Source organism: Ixodes scapularis, unplaced genomic scaffold (genome assembly GCF_016920785.2).
Source record: "Ixodes scapularis isolate PalLabHiFi unplaced genomic scaffold, ASM1692078v2 PGA_scaffold3__209_contigs__length_174095766, whole genome shotgun sequence".
Lineage (NCBI taxonomy): Eukaryota > Metazoa > Arthropoda > Arachnida > Ixodida > Ixodidae > Ixodes > Ixodes scapularis.
The window spans coordinates 173161087-173186382 of record NW_024609868.1 but is presented as its reverse complement, the minus strand read 5'-3'; the positions used below and the strand labels follow the sequence as shown (position 1 = coordinate 173186382).

General features: G+C 41.9%; 1 protein-coding gene across 1 annotated transcript in view; it reads left to right on the top strand.

Moving 5' to 3' along the window:
• Positions 1 to 9846: 9846 nt before the first annotated feature.
• LOC120843439 overlaps positions 9847 to 25296 on the top strand; it is a 36479-nt gene continuing 21029 nt past the window's right edge. Inside the window, exons 1-2 of the mRNA XM_040214813.3 lie at positions 9847 to 9969; positions 12414 to 12429. Of these exons, the coding sequence (XP_040070747.1) occupies positions 9919 to 9969; positions 12414 to 12429 (67 nt within the window). The 5' untranslated portion in view covers positions 9847 to 9918. The remainder of the gene's footprint in view (positions 9970 to 12413; positions 12430 to 25296) is intronic.

The window sequence follows — 25296 nt, the reverse complement described above, 5'->3', positions numbered from 1 at the left end:
GGGCACCTACACACAAGTCAAACGACGGAAATACTAGCTTCCTTGATTTGGCGTTAGTTTCGGACATTGTGAAAGTTGGGGCTTGCAATGTCATTCTTGGCCTTACCGGAAGTGACCACTCCGCAATTGAGCTGACATACTTCTTCGCCCTGCCCCGCACGGGACGGATCGCCCGACCTTTTTGGAATTATGCCAACACAGATCGTGCCAATATGTCCCAACTGGCCCACCTTGTTACGTGGTGTATCACCACCACAGGGTCTGACTGTGTATCGAACTACGACTTCTGGAGCGATCTTGTCGCCGCTATTCAGCAAGAATGCGTTTCAAGCACCTCAAGTTCAGCGTGACAAAAGCGGTCCCCATGGACGACCACTGATTTACTGAAGATGGCCCGTAGGAAGCGGACTCTGTTTAAAAAACCTGCCCGCATGCACTGTCCTGTCTTATTCCAAAAAGCTAAGCAGCTCCAAAGGCATCTGAAAATCGCAATTTATGTTGCATTTAACAACTATTCACGCAACATCGCCGGAAAGTTCAAGGACGATCCTCAGCTGTTTTGGGCATTCATTAGTCGACAGTGGTCCACCCCTCACAAACCGTGCCTCCTATCCGGTGATCGCCGCGTAACGGCTCCCGAGATATTGCCCAACTCTTCGCCACACAGTTCTCGTCGGTCTATGGTAGCCACTCAGGTGACCTCGATGTAGACAGGCTTGTTGATGAAGTATAAGCAAGCACCATCTGCCCCACCACTGTACTCTCCACCATTCAGTTTTCTCCTGACAATCTACAAAGTGCCACCGAACGCCTCAAGTCATCACGCTCCGTCGGACCTGACCACCTTGCTCCCACTTTCCTCAAGCTGCTTTACCCTCTCATCTCGCATCCCCTGCTGAACATGCTGCAATCATTTGCAGAAAATGCTTTTGTTCCGGACATATGGAAGCGGGCTTTCATCTCCATCATTCACAAGGGCAGAGGAAAATCAACAAACTCTGCTTGCAACTACCGCCCAGTGTCCACCCCATCTATACTGTGTCGGACGTTTGAGCGCATGATCAACAGTAAACTACTTGAATTCTACGAGGAAATTTACAACGTCCTTTCTCCTGCACAGCACGGCTTCAAGAAGAACAGGAGCTGTGAAACAGCACTGGCTATACGATCATGCACTACGTCAGTGACAACCTTGACCGTGGTATTTCGACTGATATGGTGCAACTAGATTTTAGAAATGCGTTTGACACGCTGAGCCATGCTATACTCCAGGAAGTAGACACTCTGTGCGACGTATGCAACCGCGGAAGGGAATCTATTCAACACTAATTTTAAGGTGCACGGCGCTTCGTCCCACCCTCTTGGGGGGGATGACTACGAATTTGGAGGGAGCACTGGGCTTTCCGGACATGGATGGACGAATGGATAGGGAAAGAATTCCGGTAAATAAGAGGAGATTGGAAGATTGGTTGAAAAGATCTAAGGAAGGATAAAAATATATTGATAAAAATAAGCAATGGAATCACTTTAAAAGAGGGGGGGGGGGTCTGTTATAACAACGTTAATACAAATTAAAAAAAGGAATGACGAAATGTTATGCTAGGTGGCGCAAGCTGCCGCCCTTTATAAAGGGTATAGCCATTACCAATCATCCATCCATTCAAGTGAACGTGACATCAGGATCGTTCTCGTTCAACGAGTACGCAAGCCGAGCGGCAGCTACCCTGTTGCGCTAGCCGTCTAAAGAGAGGAGGTAAGCTGATTTTGTTTTAATTCTGTATACGCGGTAGTTATCCAGTATATGTAGGAAGAGTTAGTGCGTATACCCAAAAGCTAGCTACTGGAAAACCCTTGAACTCGTTCAAGGCCGTACTCGGCGGCCACCGACGTGCGTGCGCTATGCCTCGTTGCTGGTATACCCAAAAGCTAGCGACTGGAAGACGAGTGAACTCGTTCGGTGCCGTACTCGGCGGCTGTCGCTGTGGGTGCGGTCTTCCGTACTCGTCGCTAGCCCTAGATTGTCATCGGGGCTCCGTGGATGGAGCGGCGTTGCTCTAAGCCGCGCTGCCCGTGACGTACAGTACTGGAGACCCTCTCGATTTCGCGCTAAGGGTCAGTCCCAGACACGAAGCTTTGAGGCTCTCCGGCGTGGGCCACGGCGCCCGAACACACGTGTGCTGGGCTGTACACGTCTGTTTTTTCGTTCTTTTTTTCCTCGGGCGCGTAAAAGCCGAAGTCCAAAGTCCACTCGTCGAACAGCGTTCACCCACACCTTTTCCCATTTTCGGTCCATTGGAAACTTGTGAAAACGCATCGCCGGGTTTCGCAGCGGGTTGTTTGAGCAGCCCACAGCGCTACAAGTTGTACTCGACTTCTTTCGAGGAACAGCAGCAGAGTCTTGGGCGCACCAAGTTGCTCGCTAAAACGAGTCTTGGAGTCTTCACAAGCAAATAAACAAAAGGCTATACAGAAGCTACCCAGACTACAGATAAAAGCAACGGCTAAACACGCCAGTCACAAACCGAAGTAGCGGTGGCAGCGGCTCAAAGAAGCGCACTCCGCGCAACGCCCGAGCCGGAGGAGAAAAAGAGAACAATTATGACGTCACGTCCCAGTGTTGCTTTAGCGATCGGCAACCCGCTGACCGCCCGCTAAGCAGTAGCGGCTCGCCTCGGGTCGCATTTTTATTTTCGGCATTAGTTGAGAACGTGGCGTCCCCCGGGCGTAATATTTTGGCTGGGGTCGTATTTTGTATCACTACAGTGACACCAGTAATTTATTTCATTTTCAGCTGTGGCCGGAGTTGCCCTTTAAGTCCAGGCTCAGCCGGCGCTACAAGATAATGGGTCCAATGAAGCAACCTCAAAAGCGCAAGCCACTCGACCCTTTCCTTGACGATTGCTTCAGCTATGATGGAACACGTACAGAAAAATGACGAATACCAAGGTGGTGCGCTTTTGAAGATCAAGGTCACTGGGTCTGGGAAAGCAGCGCCGTTGCCTTCACACCTGGTAGTCGGACAGAAACAAATACCAACACATAGACGACAAAACCTCTCAACGTGATTGGCTCATCGCTGGTGGCCGCCATGGTGATCGCCATTTTGGAACCTTTCAAGGCTTCGAAGCATCGAAGGGGTCATAACAAAAGTCGCACCAAGATCGCTATGGAGCATCGTCGTACAGAAAGCGTTCCTCGGCCTATATCATTAGCAGTTACATCAATATCCAACCATAAACATTAATAAAATTTGGAGTAGTGTAGTTAAAAAAAAATACTTCCAAGTCCGTATCCTCAAGTGCGGACACAGCGCTTATTTCCTCCCAATACGGGGGAATGCAGATCGTTAGAGAATTCCTCTAAGGCCTTTCACTTTTGGCTTTGAGTTTGAAATACCGAACTTGACATGTAATTGTCATATTTTCTTATGTCAAACAAATATGCAGTGCATATACATATGTACGGTTTAGTATCTGACGCTTAGCAAGTACGGTTTATTTTGTGCGCGTACGGACTCATTCCTAAAATAACAAGCATTTCGTAGCGTTCAAGGCTTCCAACGTGTTAGTCATGTGTTTAGGTTTAATTTCTATTTTCAGTGATTCATTCTGTGTTACTTAGACTTTTCTTCTTGAATTAAGTTTGTCCGGGGTCTAGATGTTACGTATCTTCTCCGTCAATACATAGGGCGAAGCTCCCACGATTTGCAAATCACGCCAGTGCCAAGTAAATAAATATTGTTAGGATAAATATTGTTGCTTCACTGGCTTTTATGCTCAGATATTGAGGTAAGTACTAACATTTAATAGAAAACCTTACATCTGTGAAATTTCTGCTCAGCTGAGCGTCTATGCGAAGTCCCGTTTAAAACTCTCACAGCACGAGATTCGAGTCCTAATACCGGCCATACAAACAATATATTACCTTTTCTGTTGTTAGGTTCTGACAGATTACTATATTACCTAGCTGTGTAAATAGAAAATGAAATAAATAAAAGTTGGGTTTTTTCGAAAATCGACTTCAAACTTGTAAGTCTTTCTTTAGAAAAACTTGCAAGTTTGAAGTCGATTTTCTAAAAAAAGGAAAACACCTTTTATTTCTTTCGTTTTTTTTTAGTTACAATTAGTTATTAAAATGGTCTGCCAGGACCTTTCAACAAAAATTGTTATATATTGCTTGTATGGCGGCTATTAGGGCTCGAATCTCCTGCTGTGAGAGTTTTGAACGGGACTTCGCATAGAGGCTCAGCTGAGCGGAATTTTCACATATGTAAAGTTTTCCATTCAATGTTAGTACTTACCTCAATATCTAAGCGTAAAAGCCAGTGAAGCAACAAAATTTACCCCAACAATATTTATTTACTCGGCACTGGCGTGACTTTCAAGGTGTGTGAACTTCTCCCTATGTATTGACGGAGAAGATACGTAACATCTAAACTCCCAGACAAACTTAATTCAAGGGGAAAAGTCTAAGTAACACAGCATGAATCACTCAAAATAGAAATTGAACCTAAACACCTGACTAACACGTTGGAAGCCTTACACGCTACAAAATGCTTGTTTTTTTACGAAAGAGTCCGTACGCACACAAGATAAACCGTACTTCCTAGGGGTCAGATACTAAATACTACATAAGTATACGACTGCATATCGGTTTTACATAAAAAAATATGACAATTACATGTCACGTTCGGTATTTCAAACTCAAAGCCGCAAGCAAAAGGCCCCAGAGGAATTCTTTAACGATCTGCATTCCCCCGTATTGTGAGGAAGTAAGCGCTGTGCCCCCACTTGTGCATACGGACTTCAAAGTAATTTTTTTTAAGTACACTACTCCAAATTTTATTAATGTTTATGGTTCGGTATTGAGGTAGCTGCTAACGATAAACCGAAAACCTTACATAGGCCAAAATTCTGCTCAGCAGAGCGCCTGTGCGAAGTCCCGTTCAAAACGCTCATAGCACAAGATTTGAGTCTTAATAGCGACCATACAAGCAACATATTACAATTTTTTGTTAATTTTAATAGACTACTATATTAACTAACTGTAAACAAAAAATAAAAGAAATAAAAGTGGGATTTTTCAGAAAATCGACTCCAAACTTGCCAGTTTGGCGAAATTTTTGTTCTTCGGGCACATGTAGCGCATTATACACTTATTGCAAAATATTTAATTTATACTCAAAAGAAATATATTAATTGGGGCTTTACGGGGATATAAGTATCATAAAAGAGGTTGATTGCGTCACACAGCACAGCTTGCTGAACTTCGTCAAATCGGAGAGATGCGGTTTGACAAATAAAATAAAATCATTGAGAATGTTATGACCTTGACGCGTAATTAGCATGAAAAAGTTTATGTCTAGGGTGTTCCCAAAAATTTATATTGATGTAGCATAAGAAGTAGGGAAAAGAGATGGAGTGAAATATGGCACCTCCGATAAGCGGGAAAAATGTCAGTTTCCACCTTGGCCGCTTCAACAGTCCATAACTTGAGAACAAAATATCCGACGAAATTTTTGTTTGCGTCCTTTTTTATTATAGGAATTGCCCCAAAACATATATTTTTTTTTTAAATTATAAATTCGACCTTAAATCCGTGCCTGAGTTGAGATGAAATCAACCACAAGCTTCTGATTGAGCGTAAGATTCCAAAGAAGAAAAAATAAACATCATGATCAAGATGTACTATATAAAGCTTGCTGCTCAACAAGCACACAATACGTTGAAGGATTCATTTGCGGTGAACGGCTATCTCAAGATTTAAGCTTGCCTTCCTGAGTCATTATTTCCATAACCTATTGAAGCTTAAAAGAGCTTCAATCGCACTGCTCGTTTTATGATTAATATCTGCCAACGTACTTTTTCCAAGACGAAGACCATAATTCGAACGTACTTTTGCGAAAAAGAGAAGTGCTGTTTAAAATAATTTACGGCTTTCAGTTAGTAGCGTTAACATGAATGTCCGCTTTTTGGAAAGGAATATTGAGCATCAAAATATTAACTGAGTGTGGGATCCAGCAATATCTTACATTAAGGGCTCAGATCAAAGAAAACGTATTATTACATCGCTTTTAAATTGTGATATATATATTTTTTTTTTCCACAGTCTGATCGTTTTTTTTTTCTTTTGTGGCTTCCTATCTCTCTCTCTCTCCCTTCCTCTCGATATTCTTGTCCGGTCCTCCGCGTCAAGGAGGTTGATGACCCCTGCTTCAAATCTTCACACATTGTGTTCCTTAGCTTACTCAAGAGCATAACTTATTTATTAGAACTAATTTTGCGCCGTGAAGGGTTTTTGCTAAAGGCTCGAGATAATAGCAGAAGAATATGGTCAGTATCCTAGTTGGAATTTTTTCGAAACGTATTCCATAACCGGAGACCGAAAATAGAACAATGGACATAAACTTACCGGTAAAAACATCGCCGATTTTGTTTGCGGACGTGGGAAAAAGCTCATTTTACGAATTGCTGTAGACTAGCCTACGTTCGGTGATAATAATCTTTTTTTTTTCTTCTCATTCGTCAGCAATTGTTCAGATAAATTCATCGTTATGCTACCGCTTGATATCATCCGCGATCGCACTCAAGCATCGTCAAACGTGAACCTTGTGCGTGAGCTCATACATTATCGGAGAATTGTAATGATAGCCGAAAGTAGCAAGTTGAAACGAAGGTTAATAATCACATCATCGGATATCGCTCGCTCTGTGTGGCTTTGGCGATAAGCGATTTGACTTTTCAGTAGCGGTAGATGGCACACCGATTGTGTGTTCACGGAATTGTGAATATTAATCGCAATAAAATATGTAACCCCTATTTGTTCTTGGAAAACAAAGCCTCAACTTAAGCAAGAAATGTAGAGGGAAAACAGGAGAGATGAGACGAGACGGCTGACTACCAACATGTTTTAGGGAAAACTTCTTTTTCCTCATGCTGTGGCGTCCCCCAGCAGAGACATTCCTAAAAAATGATCCACGAAGAACATTTTTTTATATTCTGGAGGACGCCATAGCATGAGCAAGAAGACATTTTCACTAAAACTCGTTGGTAGTCAGCCGTCTCATGTCATCCCTTCTGTTCTCTCTCTGGTATTTGTTTTTCTACGTGCAGGCTGTTTTTTCTAAGTATATATCAACACGCTGAACTCATCACCGTTACGCATTTTGTTTTTGTTCTAATCATATATTTAAACCAGCGAAAATGCAGAGAGGTACATATGATCGAACCATGTCGAAGTGACACAGGTTTGTTCGTAAGGGGAATTTGTAAGGGGAATTTGCTGCTTGGGCTACTTTATCGTGTACAACAGCACTTTCCAAACTCTATCCTACCCTGCAATTAACTAAAAACAAAGACATACCACTGCGACCCCCCCGCCCGGTCTTTTCGCGACCCCATGAGATTGTAGATTGCAGTGCATGAAGAGTAATACACAAAATAGACCATAAAATTTAATTTTACAGTTAATATAGTCAGAGTGAATAAGGCCGGCTATAAACCATCACATGAAATTCAAGCCAGGAGGCATAAAGTTTTCTAATTAATAAATGAATTTACTTGTTGGAGCACATAGTTTCCCAAAACGAGGGCGGATTTTGAACACAGTTACTTACTCTTAGTTCCGGTTCGATGTTCAGCCGCCACCTGTACTTCGTCTTCAACGACGCCACCGAAGAGAAGCCAAGTTCAATTTTTGTTTCAAGTTTACGAGCCACCAAGCGACCCCCGCTGTGCACATTATTGTTTGCCTCACTTTCGTAGACATAGATGTACACTGCGCGACACAAGACGAACACGACTTCGGCAGTTTTAAGCTTTTCACTCTCACATGCATCGAAGAGCATTAATCTTTACGGCTTAAGTGGAGGTCCCGAATGAACACTGTCCGCCACTCAATCAGGTTTGATTAGTTTCTTTTAATTTTAAAAAAAGGAAAAAAAAAACAGAAAACTAGTGATATCAGGTTCCAGCTTACAGCCAGTATTGCGACGCCTACGACAACGGCCCAAGGTTGTTTTAATTATTTATTGGTCAAGTCGCCTGCAGGAGCTTTTATGTTTTATCTTTATCTTTTGCAATGGCTATAGGAAAGGAAATGGAATCTGATATATTTGTTTCTTCAGAGTTCTAGGTCTCCAGAAATGTAGGATCAAAGTTCATATGTTATGTATGAAGGGAGACAAACTTTCAATTGCCAAGGTTTGTTCTGTTTTAGTAAACAAAGATGAGCATTTTTATTATAATTATTTTCTTGCATTGTGTGTTTTTATTGTACTTCTTTGAGGCCTTATAAATCATGATGACTTCAACGGCCCGACATAGCCTGTAAAACTTGAAGTACTTGTGTTAAAAATGAAAAAAAAATTATCTGCGTGTGAGCAAATTTTGTACACAAAGGCACGTCGCAAAGTAGAGAAAACTTTCTTTCGCCGATTTTGGCTGACTCTGTAAAACTGCATTTGCGTAGAATTTTTTATAGAATGTTCAGGTTACGCAGTCCCGTCGTCTCGTTCAGTTACGCTTCTCTAAATTGAGCAGTACCTACGCTTCCTACATTAAACGGAGGATGGCTCACATTTAGCGGATTACAACACTTCGTGTCGCTATTCTATGCCGCTGTTCTGCCTTTTTTTCGCATACCCAGGTCTACAACATAATATTCGCCCAAAATATTGAGACAGGCTTTTATATCTCTGCACGACGCCATTATTTTGGTGCCACGAGCGTGGATTGGTGTCTTGCCCCAAGTTTTACTTGCGCTGAGGTGTTTGACGACCCCACCAAGCCATACTGCTGGAAGTCATTCCGATGGCAAAATCTCCTGAAAGCAAGAAAAAAAAGGTATTTGAGATAGGTATGCGAAATATTTAAAATATAATCTAACCAATGTAGACATACCAATACTAAATACGCGTAGGTTCAATGTGGTCTTATATCTCAGCCAAATTGTTATAAATACACAATGTCGAGCATCTGAGCCAATTAAAATTTGGCATTCAACAATGACCTGCAATTTGATACAAAGCGTGGCGCCCCACGCTGACACTAACTCTGGTAAATACGGCGCTGCTTTTATGGCTCCTGACCAGTGAAGACGCATTCATTGTTTTGCTTGTAAAGTTCTTGGATTCGAAACCAGGTGCAGTTTCGCACCGCAGGTAGGAAAGGTACGTGGAGGGAAAGCACGCGCTACAGAACGCGGGGATACTGGGATTTAGTCACCCCCCCCCCCCCTCTTTTTTTAATCTGGATGAGCATCGTACCTGCGTGCGGTTGTGTAGCACGTGCTGCGCACTAAAGACCCCAGACCAGCAGATGTACTGCATTGGCTGAATTTCTCAACTACAACGAGACACCAGGCGCCCACTGGGTTTAACTAATTTCCTCTTTTTGAGGAAATTAGTTAAACCTTCGGGAGATACATTACTCGGAAGATCCATTTATACACCCGGCACATCGATTACGCAGGCACATGGCACGAGCTATTCCTAATGCCCAGTAGCAGCCATGTTTCTCTCAAGCGCGCCTCTTGAACCAGCAGTGCGTGATAAGGGCAACCTGGCGAGTCAGGGAAGCGCATCCATTTCAAGATAAAAGAAGGGACCGAGACGCGATAAAACTAGCGCTCGACCCATTGAACGCAACCTGCCTCGAACAAAGTTTCGACTGATAGGCAGAGATTCGCAGATCTCCAGCAAGATGACGGACCAGTCCATTAGCCAGATCGCTTGCATGAAAATCAATTTAACGAAAGACAATCGGGTGCTTTTGTGATGTATCTGCCGTCGGCGTCAAGCATCTTATCGCGTCTGTTATAATGGTGGTGCGAATTGATCACTAATGGCAGATACTAATAAAGCGCAAGCGATTAAATTTCTTATTCTGCACAAGAACCTCAAGCGGTGAGAACGCAGCTATGAGTGCAACGATGTTGTTCCTCATCGGAGGAAGCCTCCTATCTTCCCTTGTGAGTTTTTACACGTCATCGCTTTAATACGTTGTTATAGAAAAATGAAAAAAACGTGGCAATGCTTAAAATTTGAACGCTTTTATGATCACTTTTGATGGAATTATATATAAAATTATTTTAAACCTGAATAAACAAAAGGCTTGGCCATTTTCTTAACAACTATATAGTTGTAATGGAAATTATATGCATTTGTCTCAATGTAGGGCGCACGAGTCGATTTTATGTTTGGTCATGGTTTTCTACTACACTTTCCCTGTCAGATAGCACACAGAATGCATTGTTTTCCCCTGTATTTAATAATTTTCCGATCAGTTCTATCTAAATTTAGTAGATGTGGCAAAGAGCACCGATAATTGTAGTGTGTTTTATTTTTATACTACGTGTATACGATCAGGTAGATTATCGTGAACAACTTAAACCTGTATTGTTCGTTAAGACAAATACCTACTTTTCAAATGTTCCTCTGTATTGGTCCTCCATCTGGTATGGGGTCTGAAACGTACGGGTGCATTTTTATTTTTTAATACGATGTTAAAAAAGGAGATGTAAATATAGCAATTATTACTCACTCACTCACGTGCAAATCAAGATTTGTCATTTCTGTTTATGATATTTCTTATCAACATAACTCGACAAGTCATACAAGCTAAGGCACTAGCGCTCCCCTCGGAGCGCCGACACATGATTTACCTTTTGCCAAGGGGCGGCGAAGAAGAAAATATTTATTTAAAACATCACAGTTAGGAGAGGTTCGCTCCCCCTCATTTGCAAAAAAAAAAAAAAAAAGAAAAAAAAAAGAGATTAAGATATAAATTTTGGATTCTAAATTTTTAATCGGTGGTGGGTTTCGTGTAACAACATACTCAAGCAATGCGACCCGCTCATTTTAAAAGAGTCGGTGGAAACGCGCTTCTTGTTGCTGCCCGAAACACATTCAGAAAATTTGAATATCAGAGTTGTTCTTTAGGACACAACCATAATGGGAATGCGTATATATTTATGTAGGTACGGAAGTCTGGAGGAAAAGACTTAATGAAGTGAGGCCATTTTGATCACACTCGCCACCTTAGTGTTCTCACTCCTTGATCGCATGAGGTTTATACTCTTAGACTCTCCGAAGAAGTCAATACAAATATATAATGTCCGGAAACAGGAATCAGTTATAGGTTAAGTGCAATAGTTTGATTGTCAGGTCTCTTTTCAGCACACCTTTTCTTCCCGATGGCCCTCCTAGCAGAAGCGCCATTGCTCTTAACGGAAACCCCAGACTCAAAATTACGAACAAACCAAAACAAATTTGTAAGAAACCAGAAGGCTTTCCGATTAATGATATGCTCGGCTAGACCTCCAGAAAATAATACCAAATACAATGAAACATATGATTTTCACAGGGTCGATTCTTTGGTCAATTTCGCAACCTGAAAAATATCGCGAAGAATAGATCCCGCGAAAAATGTTTTCTCAAGGTCACAAATGCATAGCGTACCACTCTCGTTCGCAACAATTTCTACCCACTGAAATATGTCCGAAAACCACACTTCGCCCCATTCGCGAAGTATCAAAACCGCCAAAATAAATTCGTTTACACAATACACCAAATTAAATCTCAAAACTACAAAAAAAAAAAAGAGAAGAGAAGTCGTTTTTTTTTTTATTTGTTACTTTTTTTTTCTTTTTTTTTTTTTTTTTGCCCAGCAGCAGTATAATAATCAGCACGCGGCTCTGACCTTGCATCCCAGCGGTGGCGCTGCTGTCGGCATGGCGCATGCGCACAACGCTCCTTTACTTCATTCTAATCTGGTTTCTGCCCACGCGCATTTCCCGTACCTGGTGTCCGAGAACGCCGGCTTGTTTGTGAACAGCGCGTTGGCGTATAGGTTGAGCGTCCCGCAGTGCTGACTTCAGGACTGAGACCCGCTACTCTCTCAAGACGGCCTGGCGAAGCTAGGGCTAACACCCAAAGAGAGATTCAAGTCACTGCACAATCTGGCAGATATTTATAAATAAAGAGGATGTGGGAACACCAGTCGGAGCAAAAGACCACGTTGAAAATTTTCTCTTCTACGTTATATTGCGCCTGGGCGTGTATAAAACGTCGTGGGCATATCCGTATGGCGTTATCTACGAGTCACGTAAAGTCTTTGTGAGAAGACATCGACTGTGTCGCGAAAAGTTTAATCGCCATTTCTATCTGTGGCTTCAGGAACTTGTTTAGCGTGTGTTAGGTAATCCTATATTTCGCCCGAGTTCGTTGAGTGATTTTTTTATTTTCGAAGTACCGCTGTGATCTCACGCTTTATTAACTACCTGAAGTAAAGCTCAGCAAAGTTTGACTGATTTCGTATCCAAGTTGAAACCTACCAATTGTGAGAGGTGAAATGCTTATATGATTATACTGAGAAACAATCTAGATAAAATGTTTCATTGTTTTCTCTCCACAGGTGCTACAAGTTGCGGGTAAGCTACCCACTTTTCTTCTTCTAAAATTGTCTGAATATAAATCATAATTGCATGTATCAATTGTTTTTAAGTGTTTCAGCGAGAAGATAATTCTGTTTAAATTGAACATATTCTAATATAGTGCACCGGAAGCTCGAAAACGGTAACATATGTACAAATGACTAATTTGGCCATCTGGAGGCTCGACGCATTTGCGAACTATCCTCAGCATTTCGCAAACACTGATGGTGTCACATCTATTTGATGTGATACCTAAAAATATTCCTGCCGAAGCCTGGATTCTTCAGTTAAATACAGTGGCAAAATAAACCAGGAAGAGTATGCTGCTAGACTTCGTAATATTCAGCACATCGAAGGCAAAGTTTCACGCAGGAATCATCAGATTGCAAGGATCCTGAGTATGGCGCGCAACGTGGGGCGCCAATTCTGGGAAATCGCCGTACTGCCGCCGAGTCCCCATTTCCCACGTGGTCCGTCAACACCCCAAGTCCAGCCTGGATCTTTCGCGGGAGGGGGATTTCGCCCCCTTTTATTGGTACATGAAACACAACGCTAAACTAAACTGATGTACACTACAAATGCACGCGACATTACACAAATATTCCCAAACGCACGTAGAGCCAAAGCTAAACACAAAGAGGGCCCCCAGGCTTCGTGTCCCGCGACTACTCGAGATCCGGTCGCACACTCTTGTTTGCTGTCGGTACCGCCCGGAGTCCTAAGAGACTTTTGCCCCCAGTCCCCCCTCTATAAAGCGATCGACGGGCGAGCAGTTTTCTCCTCGCCCGCCCTGGGGCGTCTGCAGCGCCATCCAGTGGCTAGGAGAGAAAGCGGCACTTCGGGAGCCGAATTCGAAACCCAATCGACCCCGCGGCGACAGGACCATGTGGTCGTGTGACTCGTGTCTAATGCGAGGCAACTGCATAGCCGCCTCGCGGCAACGATGCCAGAGTGGTTTAATGGGCGCGCTCGTGAATGCACGGTGCGCCATATGATTAAACCCGCAATAATTACACAGAAATCTAGCAAGGTGCGAGACACTGTTATTAACACATTCCTGAAAAGCTACACATGTCGAAAGTGTAAAAAAAAAGCTATTTAGTGAAATGAAGGAATATAGAATTCGGAACCTAGCGTTGTTTTTAAATTTACATATATATTGATAAATCTTTCACATTTGACCCCGGTTTAAATTTTAATTTTAGCGCGAGTGGTAAAGCTACAAATGGGTTATATGTCATTATTATTTTAAAAATAATATGTCATTATCACTTGAAAAAAAAAACATTCGCAGCGATTGTATCTTCGAACTTTAAGAATGCGTGAAATGCAGCGTTTAAGGTGCGATCGTTTAAATTTATTTAGAGGAAATTAATCCGTCCCATCGGGAATATAAAATTTTTTTAAACATTTTTCTTCTAAATGTAGCGGGGAAACTGATTTCTTGTATAGCTCGCTTGGCATCAGGTTACTTGGCGCCAATACTTCCGCTAAATTTGGCGGGGAAACTAATTTGATGTATAGGTTTTGCTACCTCAAGTCACGCGATATCAAAATTTTCCGCTACTCTTAGCGACTATAGTGAATTGGTGTATAGGGAGGTCAAGTTACATCAATTCCCCCCCCCCCCCAGACTTAGCGGGAAACTGAATTGTTACATAGGTCGCGTAACGACAGGTCATGTGACATGAATTTCTCCGCCGCATTTGGTGGGGAAATTTAACTGGTGTGTCATCAAATATAATCGGTGTATTGTCACGCGAATTCGCATCACGTGACCTAACGACAATTTTGTTTCCGCGCTAAATTTATCGGCAAATGCATGGACGCACGGGCAAAATGTTGGGATTAGGTAATTCCGTTAAAAGGCATTTCATGCTTTAAATAAAAAATAACAACGGCAGAGACGGTTGTTGTCACATTTTTGTTGCTATCAAACCACTAGAAAGAAAATATAAAATACTTGCTTTGCCAACTGTGCAATATATGTATATATATATAGGGTGTTTTTTTTAACTTAACAGATTTTAAAAAAAAATTAAAGACGTTTACAAGCCCCTGTAACGCCAAATTAGAGCGCATTTGTTGAGGAGGAGGACGGGAAGGTACGGAGAAAAGGCTATGCCCCTCCTCCTCTCCTGCTCGTCTGCAATTTAGGGGAAACTTTTCCGCTAAATTTGGCGGGAAAATTTTTTTGCTCAATTTAGTGGGGCAATTTTTCCGCTATGGTTATTGGGGAAATATATCCGCTAAATATAGCGGAGAAATTTTTGCGCTAAATTTAGCGCTGAAAATGTTCCGACAAGTTTATCGGGAAAATTTTTCTGCTAAATTTAGAGGAGAAGTTTTCCCGTAATGCACCGTGCGGTTACGCCGACGCCGAAGGCGACGGCGACACTGCTCAAGCCGAAAACTGGCGCCTAAGAGCTGCGCTCTAAAAATGCCGTGATATTTATATAATGCGGTTTCTGCAGGTGAGTTATATGGTCAGGAGGACATAGTATAGAGGGATAATCGGAACGATCAGTCGGTTAATTAAAATTTGCCAATAACTTTTTAATCAATAAAAACAGACATATGGTTTTACTTAGAAACTTGCTCAGCGTCATCGAAAATCACTAGATCAACTCTTTTTAGAAGGATATAACACAGGGTCAGCATTTTACGGCATTCTAAAAAGCGCTAAATTTTGACGCGTTTTTGGATTTCGCTTTCTTATCGGAGCGGATCTTTGCGCCCGCGGTCCTGGCTCCCGGTGGTCGCGGCGCGAAGCTCCCACTCGCCTTTCTCGCAGCAGGAAGGGAAGTAGGGCGCACGTGTGTTGCGCGTCTCAGCCACTGGGAAGCAGGACCGCGGGCGCAGAGATGCGCTCCGATAACAAATCGAAATTTAGGAACGCGTCCAAATTGAGCATTTTAACCTAACACCGTAATATACTGCCCCTTTGTTATATCCTTCTACAAAGAGATGATTTAGTGGTTTTCGATGACGCCGAGCAAGTTTCTAATTTGAATCATATGTCTATTTTCATTAATTCAAAAGTTAATAATTAATTTTACCTAATTACCCGACTGATCGTTACGATTAGCCCCCTATTCTATGTCCCCTGACTGTATTATAACTCACCTGCAGAAACCGCATTAGAGTGACTTCACGCCTTTTTCGAAACAAATCTGTTAAGTTAAAAAAAAACTCTCTCTCTCTCTCTCTCTGTCTATATATATATATATATATATACCGGGTGTTTTTGCGAAGACTTTCAAAAATCCTAAAAATTAGGGCGATTGAAAAAAGGAGAAACTCTCTTCGGGAACAAATTACCAGCCACGGCGGACGTCAGCAATTGCCAAAAACCTACTAATTAGCCAGATAATTAATTAAAACTTGTTAATTAACTTTTTAATTAGTGGAAATAGACATATGATTCCAATTAGAAAGCTGCTGAGCGTTATCGAAAACCACTAAATCAGTCATTTTTAGAAAGACTTTAAGCGCTAGATAAGAGGCGGAAAAATCGCGCGGGCGCCTTACCGCAACCGCTACAATATATATATATATATATATATATATATATTGTTGTTGCACTTCATTACAATAAGTATGACGTGACGGCCTGGAGGGGACGGGTTACAGGGGGTATATATATTTATATATTTATTACTATATATATATACATATATGTGTGTGTGTGTGTGTGTGTGTGTGCGTGTGTGCGTGTGCGTGTGTGCGTGTGTGCGTGTGCGTGTGTGTGTGTGTGTTGTCACGAATGACAAGTGATGAGGCGATAATAACTGAAGAAACTAAACGGTTAATGGGGCGAACTTGTGCCCCAAAATAAAAAGGGAACAGAAGAAAGCAGAGCGTCACGGGCGTCGAAGACGGCGTGACAGCAGAATCGAACGCTGGGGCGAAACTGACTCCGGTCGCTATGCGGAGTCCCTTGCGTACCCTCGTGGATTTCTGGATCATTCGGCGTAGAACGTTCGGTGCCTAGAATATTCGGAACTAGATCAGACGAGAATGTTCTCGAACTTGCGAGAAGGCCAAGTTGAAAAAATAAATAAAAGGAGAGTCGCCTGACTGAAATCGAACCTATACCTTCCCCGCGACAGTCAAGCGCGGTAACCGCTCGGCCACACACGCGCTTGCTCGCCAACGAGCGTGGCAATATATTTGAGGATGATATGTACAAGAACAACAGCGATGGCTGCTACAAATCTCGCTTGAAAAGACCCCAGCTGGTGCAACACAGCCGCGCGGGCTCCTTTTCGTCTTTCGCGACAGTGTCCGGCGTCGTCGTCTTCGTAACAGTTCTCCCCGGTGGTGGTAGTGCAGGTCATCCGGCACTGGCGTGCGGGTTAGGTTGGGTGGAAGTACGGCTTGATGCGATCCGCGTGGACGATGTCCTGGCACCTCGAGCGATAGCCACGGGGCTGGGTCACGGGTACTATCTCGTAATTGATGTCGGAGAGGGAACGGGAAATGTGGTACGGCCCAACAATCCTTTTTAGGAGCTTTTCGTATTTGCCGGCTTGGCGAACTGGTGTATTGAGCAACACGAGATCACCAACATTATAGACGACTGGTACGTGAGTGTCCGCATGACGTAGCTCTTGTTATTGTTGGGACTGCAGAGTTTGCAGTCGGGCAAGTTGGCGGGCATCTTTGGCTCGGGATACGACCTCAGATGTGTATATATCCAAACGATTTTCCTACGTATTGCAAAATACGAGCGTATAAAAGATAATACGGCGAAAATCCTGTAGTTGTTTGTCGGGCGGTATTATAGGCGTAAGTGACAAAAGGAAGGATTGCGTCGCAGTTGCTATGGTTTTCTTTAACATGCATAAACATCTTGTTGCTACACTGTAAAAAATAACTGTGTAAAAAACAGAAAAAGCTTGACAACTTTCTTGCCATAAAGTTTCTGTTTTTTCCTGTTTCCATGTTTTCATAATTTCTGTTAAAATAATAGCATTTCCTGTTCTTGGCTCTTCTGTAAAAAAAGAGATTTTCTGTTGTAAAATTTTGCGAAAAACCGGTTTTTGTTAAAACAAAGAGTGTCTGTTCGGCCACTCTTTGTAAAAAGATCAGCTTTCTGTAGTCGAATATTTTGAAAACACTGGCTTTTGTTAAAGGAAGGATTGTCTGTTTTGGAATTTTGTAAAACAATCGACTCTTTGTTGGGCCAATTCTGTGGGAAAATGATTTATGTTAAAAAATGGTTGTCTGTTCTGCGACTCCGTAAAAATATCAACTTTCTATTCTTGAATTTTGTGAAAAAACAGTTCCTCATTAACACGAAACACGGTTTCTGTTCTACAGCTTTGTAAAAAACAACTTAAAAAATTGTTAACAAGAAAACATAGTTTCCATAGAAACACCTAACAGAGTTTACATAATAAAAAACTATCCCAGAGCTTCGAAGAAAAATCTATTAAGCCCGAGTCCTACTAAAGCGACATAAGCAACAGCCGACCCAGACGAAGCACGAGTGCGTGTAGCATTAATGTAAAGTGAAGCTTGGTATGTTTGCAATCAGTCATGCTTCCTGTAAGCATACCAAACTTCGCTTTGCATTAATGCTGCACGCACTCGCGTTTCGTCTGGGTCGGCTTTTGCTTATGTCGCTCTAGTAAAACTCGGACTTAAAATATTTTTTTTCGATGCTCTGGGACAGTTTTTTATTGTGTAAACTCTGTTACATGCTTTTAATGGAATCTAATCTTTCTTGTTAACAATTTTTTTAAGTTCTTTTTTGACAAAGTTGTAGAGCAGAAACGCTGGTTCCTTTTTAGCAGAAATGCTGTTTCGTCTTTAAGAGAAACGTTTTTTTTCCACAAAATTCGAAAATAGAAAGTCGATCGTTCCCGAGCTCATGAGCTCAGGAACAAGCCTGGAGTGATTCAAGCCTGCAAAAGATAACATTGTGTGAATGCTAAAGGTTTGTCAGAGTCGGCTGTTGCTCTCTGTCGCCCTTGCGGCAGACGGCAACAGCTTATCGCGTACACTATTTATTACAATACGATTATCGCCACATTCTTAACAAACATTTACACTAGCTTTTAACAAGGCCTGCGTTATTATCCACTCTTTCTCTACTGTTGAGTGAGACGCTGAATTCCAGTCCAATAAAAGTCCTTGCTTCGACTTGGCAGATTGGCATGTAGTTCCAGATCATCAACATCCAGAAAGTGGCATCTTCCGAGTGGATCGGTTAACTAGATTTTGTTTCGCCTACGGACTTGGACTACGTTTCTCGGAAGACAAGCTGACACCGCACATGAGTCTCGAAAGTAGGAGTAAAGACCTTTATAGGGGCAGAATTGAGCCTTACTTTTCAATGTGAATGTGAAGACTGTTTGAATAATTTCGAGTAGTTATTGAAAAATTACAAAGGGCCTTTGAAGAACATGGCAATAATTTGTTTGATTAATGAATCATGATTAATAACCACTTTGTGAAAGGGCATTTCGAGACCTTACAGTTTCATACCTGCCCTTATACACTGTTTCCACACACGGCTTAAAGAATACGGCAATACAGAAGCCGTATTCTGTAATCCTCTGAAGGAAACATGGTTTCAAATTTGGCTCATGAACCATTTTGCAAGCTTCAAAAGCTCACAGGCTGGCAACTTTTTAGAGGGTTTCTTAATTACCCGAAATCAAATTAAGTATATTATTTCTCAGATCAGCTTCGGAACTTTTTTTTTTCTCTGGGATAGAAATGCCAGTGAAATCAAATATTCAAGATCAGTTAAAATAAACCACTGATCACTTTGGGAGCACGCCAAATTTACACCTTCCCCACCTTCCTGGATATTTGCCACAAAAGAAGTCGTGAAACTCGTTAAAGAAAGAAAACATGAGATATTGTAATATTTGTAAATAACCACTTTATTTCTTGCATTTGCCACGCTTGGGCTCTGACCAGATGGCATCTCTTCAACATACTATTAGAAACTGCAGTTTTATTTTTTAACTTTGTCGTGCTTAGGGCTCAAACTAAATGGAATTTATTGAACATACTTACTTCGACTCTTAACTCTGCCCGCTTGGGCTCTCAACCATGACATTTCCTGAATATATACCTGGTATTCTTTCTATGGACAAAGATATTGAAGGGAATTTGCAATAGGACACTCTTGATAAACCATTAGCTTACTTGACTTGGCGGCCACTAGGAACAACAGATGTTTTAATTAACCTTTTCGTTAGAAAAATAAGCATATAGTTACAATTAAAACCTTGATGAGCATCGTCAGAAGCCACTAAACCATTCACCTTTAGACACTAGGAGCCCATGTATTGTTTCCCTGTCTCCTGCAAATCTGTCGCGACCCCCATGTTCTTCCATTTCATATCCACATTTTCGCTCTGCCAGCTTTGGGCCTGCATTAAAATTGGTACCTTTTGTGAAATACCACACTTTGTACGTGCTCCCATCCTTCTAATATTAACTGATTTAGTGATTTCCGATTATGTCCAGCAAGTTTCTAACTGGGACTGATTATTAATATTGTCTGCAAAACTATTTAAAAACTTAATTATCCTAAGTACTACGTGCCTCATTAAATGGTTCCCTTGACTATGACTAATATGGTGCCGACCCTATTTCTGTGAGATGCATAGATTTTACATTAAATGACTGTCAAAACAATGCATGTGTCCCCAACATTTCTAATGAACAGATTAAGAGCTTTCGACCATCACCAGCAAGTTTCTAATTGAAAGGTTATGGTCCCATATACTAATTAGAAGTTAATTAAAAACCTATGTTAATTATCTCGCTATTTGCACAAGCAACATTGTTTGTAGTGTCCACCAAGTAGAGTAAGCTAATTGCAAAATAAAGTTACCTAATGAAACTTCTTGTTTTCAAAATTTTGAAAAGCAAACACCCGGTGTATGGTGTGGCCTAAGTACATTGGTCGTACATTGGTCCCTAACAAATAGCTTCTGCACACAGCTAGATAAATTTTTTACCAAACAAGTATTTTAATGGCACAAGTTATCTTGTAAACGTGCAAAGTATAGCTCAATTTCTGTGAGAAACAACAACACCATTCATCTTAATCTCTATGGCGGGCAAGGACACAGACAACCAAGTCGCAGTGACTCTGTTAGAGCCAGTTAATTGCTCGGTTCAACCCGCGCCCGTTGCGAAATGAATCCGCCATTCTATGTGAAATGTGAGTACTAATCAGGGTTGGGCAATATCGCGATACAAATGTATCGCGATAGTATTTCAGGAATACATTTCGTATCTGCTTTTCTGTATCGCGATACATATTTTTTCACCAGTATCTATATTTCTGTATCGAAATACATTTTGAATGTTCTTTTGTATCGCGATACAATCAGGTTGAAATGTATTTCGTCACATTTCTTAAAAAATACTCCCCCCCCCCCAAAAAAAAAAAAAAAAAAATCCGAACGCTTTTTTTTTTTTTACTTTTGAGGGCACCAGGGTCAAGGAGATGCTGGGGCATTGTTACCATGCTGACCAAGGTTCCTTCCGATTCTCCGAACTATATTTCTGTGCCTCCTCTTTTCTCTTCTCAGAACTGTTGCGCAGTCGGGAACTCGAACTAGGTGGTCTGCCAGGAGTGGAGCCAGAGCATTTTGTACCGCAGGTCCTTAGGTAGGGGTTTCTTGAGTCATTGTTTGCGGGCATCCAAAGCCTGCTGCTAACCGTCTCTCTTGCCTTGACGTACACAGTACACCCATCCGGCAAAGCTGAGTCGCAGTCCGTTGCTGCACGAGCCTGGCCGTGGTTGGCTTGAAATAGTAGGAAAACTGCCGGAGTGAAGTTCAAAAGATATTTGAATGCGTCTGCAGCTGCGCCCGTAATATTGCACGGCTCAAGGGCACGTCACCAGCCGACGTGAAAGTGACCCGCTGCTCTGGTGATCCGAAACCCAGGAAAGAGGTCAGACGTGGCCTCGTTGTGCCAACTCAGACTTCGTACACCTGCGACTCGTCTCGAGCGCGCTGTTTCTCGGAGAGCTCGCACCTCTGCCGGCAATATCAGGTCGCAATCCACGAGGTTTTTATTTGGAGTATGCAAGGCGAAGCTTAATGGCTGCAATCCATGCGTCGGTGGTGGAGGGTCAGCAGGAAGCACCTTCACTACAGGGATGCCACCGTATCGTTTTTTTTCAACCGCAACAAAATATACGGCATGTGTTCCAGGATGTTTCAGGTGGTCCGCCATTCTGGAAAATCCTGCACGATCTTCAACGAGGTAACCTACAACGAAAATACGTATTGTCCTTTCATACAGCAGCGTTTTAAAGTTTCATGTTCAAGGCTACACCTACAGATAAAGAATACCAGTTCATTCCACCGTGACGTCATGTGACAAATGTTCACAGGGGCGTCCTTATTTGACAGGGGCGTGGTGACGTTTTGACGGGATTTAGGATGACAGAGAATTTATTTAGAGGTCGAAGTCTTTTCGCATCCCTCGTCAGACAGACAGGATGTTAGGGAAGGGACCATGGTCAGCCCTCGATGGAACGTTTTTCTGAGCCCATTGAAGACTCCTCGTCGTCCGAAATCACTACGTTCAAGGCAAAGTGCCAAGCCCACGGGAAAGTAATTTCATGATCAAAAACTTCCACTTCCAACTCCAAGTTTCGTCTATTTTGATCTAAAATAAATATGTAAAATGTATTGCAGTATCAGTATTTCTGTATTTGTATTTTTGCCCTCCCTAAAATGTATTCCTGTATTTTTATTTCCAAATACTTTTTGCCTCTATTTAAAATGTATTTCCGATACGTATCGCGATACTCTTTTACAGATATATTTCAGTATCAGTATATTAGGTACTATTTTAAAGTATCCCAGTATTTGTAGGTCCAAATACATTTTTTTCTGCCCAACCCTGGTACTAATTTCGCATCGCGGTCTAACCGCTCACTGCGACTTGGTTGCCTGCATCAGTGCCCGCCATAGAGGCTACAAGGATTCTTGTCCTTGATTCTCACAGAAAGGGATCTACGCGTTAGTAGTTTACAAGATAATGTACACTACACCAGAGTACGCCTGTGATGAAAAATTTGAGCTAGCTACACACAGCAGCCAATTTTTCTGGTGCAATTGACAGCATACCGGTCTATTTATGCAACCCTATATACCACTAAACACTTTCGATTCCTACTCTTTGCCTTGCTTCGGCATAAAGATGACATTTCCAGAACATACCTTTTTATTTAAAACAGAAAGGTTTTGGGAATGTTTCCGCATAAAAGGCATACTCCTCCAGGGACGCCGTCGGCTTGGCAACTGCGGGTGACACACAGTGTTGCAAAATCAAAGCATTGTAAGAAATCAGCAGTCGCTGAGGGTCTTCCAATGGCAGCTATGTTTTGTGTAAGAATGTAGCTTTCACATGACAAGCACATCAAATTTAAGCTCAAAAGGTAGATACACTTACAAAGTATCCAACTGTGAAGGGTTTTTGCTGGCAAATCCTTTTTGTGGACGCGAAATTTTGCTTGTGTCATCCTTTATACGGAACCTCTTACGTCAGGAGCTATTTTCTCCACGTTGTCGATGTGGGTCGTGCTTGTCTTCAAAGCAGACGCCGATGCTCTTGACTGTCAAAAGCAAAATCAACAAAATAAGTAAATCTTGTTCAAGATTGCACATTAACATGGTTCAGCCATAGAAACAACGGAAATATAACTTTTATTTCAGTTTCAAAATGGTTATACTATATACCCAAGATTTTTCAATTTTTTTTTTTTTTTACAAATGGCCACAAGATTTTGTAAATGATGGAGGATTCGCCTCACTTCCATAAAGCTGGTTAAAACGTTTGTGCGATTTGCTCGAGGGTACATCATTCACACCTACTGAAATAAGAATAGAAAGGTATCATGGGCGCTAAATATATTTGAACCGATCAATAATTGTTACAGTTTATTGTTATGCACCCATACTACTCACAATTTAATTATACCATGTCAAAAGCCCATACGAAGAAAAACCTGAGCACTAAGTAGTTGTTTAGTGGACCTTCATATGTTCAGAGCTTGAAGACCAATCTCCCTTACCATATGCACTTATACACAAAACATATTGTCGGCTGCTGTACGCCACATCAATGGAATTAAAACATTCATAACTGGAACACGATTACAAAAATATAGAAAAAACAATGTCATTTATGTGTCATTTGACGGGGAAAGTTTGGCGACTACCCGAGCGAAACATCAAATAGGGCTGTGCATTCAACATTGTAAAAAAAATCATAATATGTATCAGCTGACGGGAAAAGTTTGGCAGACTACCCGAGCCAAACATCAAATTGGACGTGCATTCAACATTGTGAAAAAATTCATGATATATGCCACACAGTTTTTTTTTTTCATATGGCATTACGAGATATGATTCATTATGACCATATTTTGAGTAGTGAGTGGAGATAAAAATGAACCAGGAATAATTTTGTATCATTATATTGAATGAAAAAAATATTAATATAACACCTCAGGAAAATATTTTGAAGTCTTTCCATAAGGCCACGCAGAGTAAACTGTGCTGTTGCGACCATAACAAACATGGCAAAAAAGGTGGGCCATATGCAAAGCCCTTCCCCTACACACTACACAGTAAACAGTGGGAGTGGCCGCCGCACGTCTCAAAGTTATGTCTAATGACTTTTTAAATCTTGGATAATGAGGTCCAAAAAGCAAGACAGTAGAGTCACGTTATACTGAGCAACAAAAACTTCATGCCCCACCCTGAATTCAAGATTTTAGTTAGGCAGCTTCACTATTAAACAAATAACGACTTGTTGCTTTATGTAAAAAGGAACACTGGTTAAAATTTCATATGCAGACATGTCAAATTCGAAAGGTAAAAGCCACAGACTTCAGACATCTCATCGGGAGTATAACTCCAGCACCAATGAAAATGGCAAGAGCCCAAAAGCAAATACAACCATCACATGAACAACAGCATACAAAGGGCAAATAAACATTTTAAACGAAGTTCACAAGGGCCGCTATGAACAATAGAAGACACATTCGAAGCCACGAGTACAAGAGAAGTTGTACACAGGTCGAAACAAAACTCCGAAGTGAAAATCTCAAAAGCAGACAAGTATTACAAGATAAAACAACTCCGACGCGGGGCTCTATGAAGCAGTGTATCGCTAAAGAGTTCAGGTTCTTCCCAATTCGGTGACTCCCGACCATGGTTGAAACTATGAACCGTACCGCCGAATGACTCGCAAACCCGCCGAGAAAGTAAACGCATAAAGTAATGCTTAATTAAACGCGCGCGAGCATGACTTCGCGGCACCGTTAAAATTCGTGGACACCCCTGCGATGTTTTGTCGAGCGGAATCACCCAGGCGGCTCTGATAGGCGACAAATAAATTCGCCGAGCGCTTATCCACTTCCAAACAGTCCGCAATACGCGCTAAAAAAACTCGATTCGCTTGGGGAAATTTAATATTGATTGAAAATATGTTTATTTACGCATAGCGGATACGACCATCCCTTTGGCCTAAGAGCATTAACGTGAAACTTTATAAAGTGTAAAAAATAGATTTGCATATATCGCCAAATGTTTGACAAAACAAAAATGCTTCTATTTATTGAATCGAACCTGGTTCCGTTCCGTGTGAAGCGGACACCTTTCAAAGGAGCTACATAATATTTTTTTATTGCCTGCCATTGAGCTACTTTACAGCGTTATACACTCGTTGTGACAACCGCCGACATTTTCTTTTTTTCTTTGTTGTTGTGTCGGCTGCCGGCAGAATATCCACTCTCTACTTTAGAATCTCGAGGCGCGAACTCGCACCAGGCTTCACAGGAACCGCCAAGGTTTCGGCAGGCTC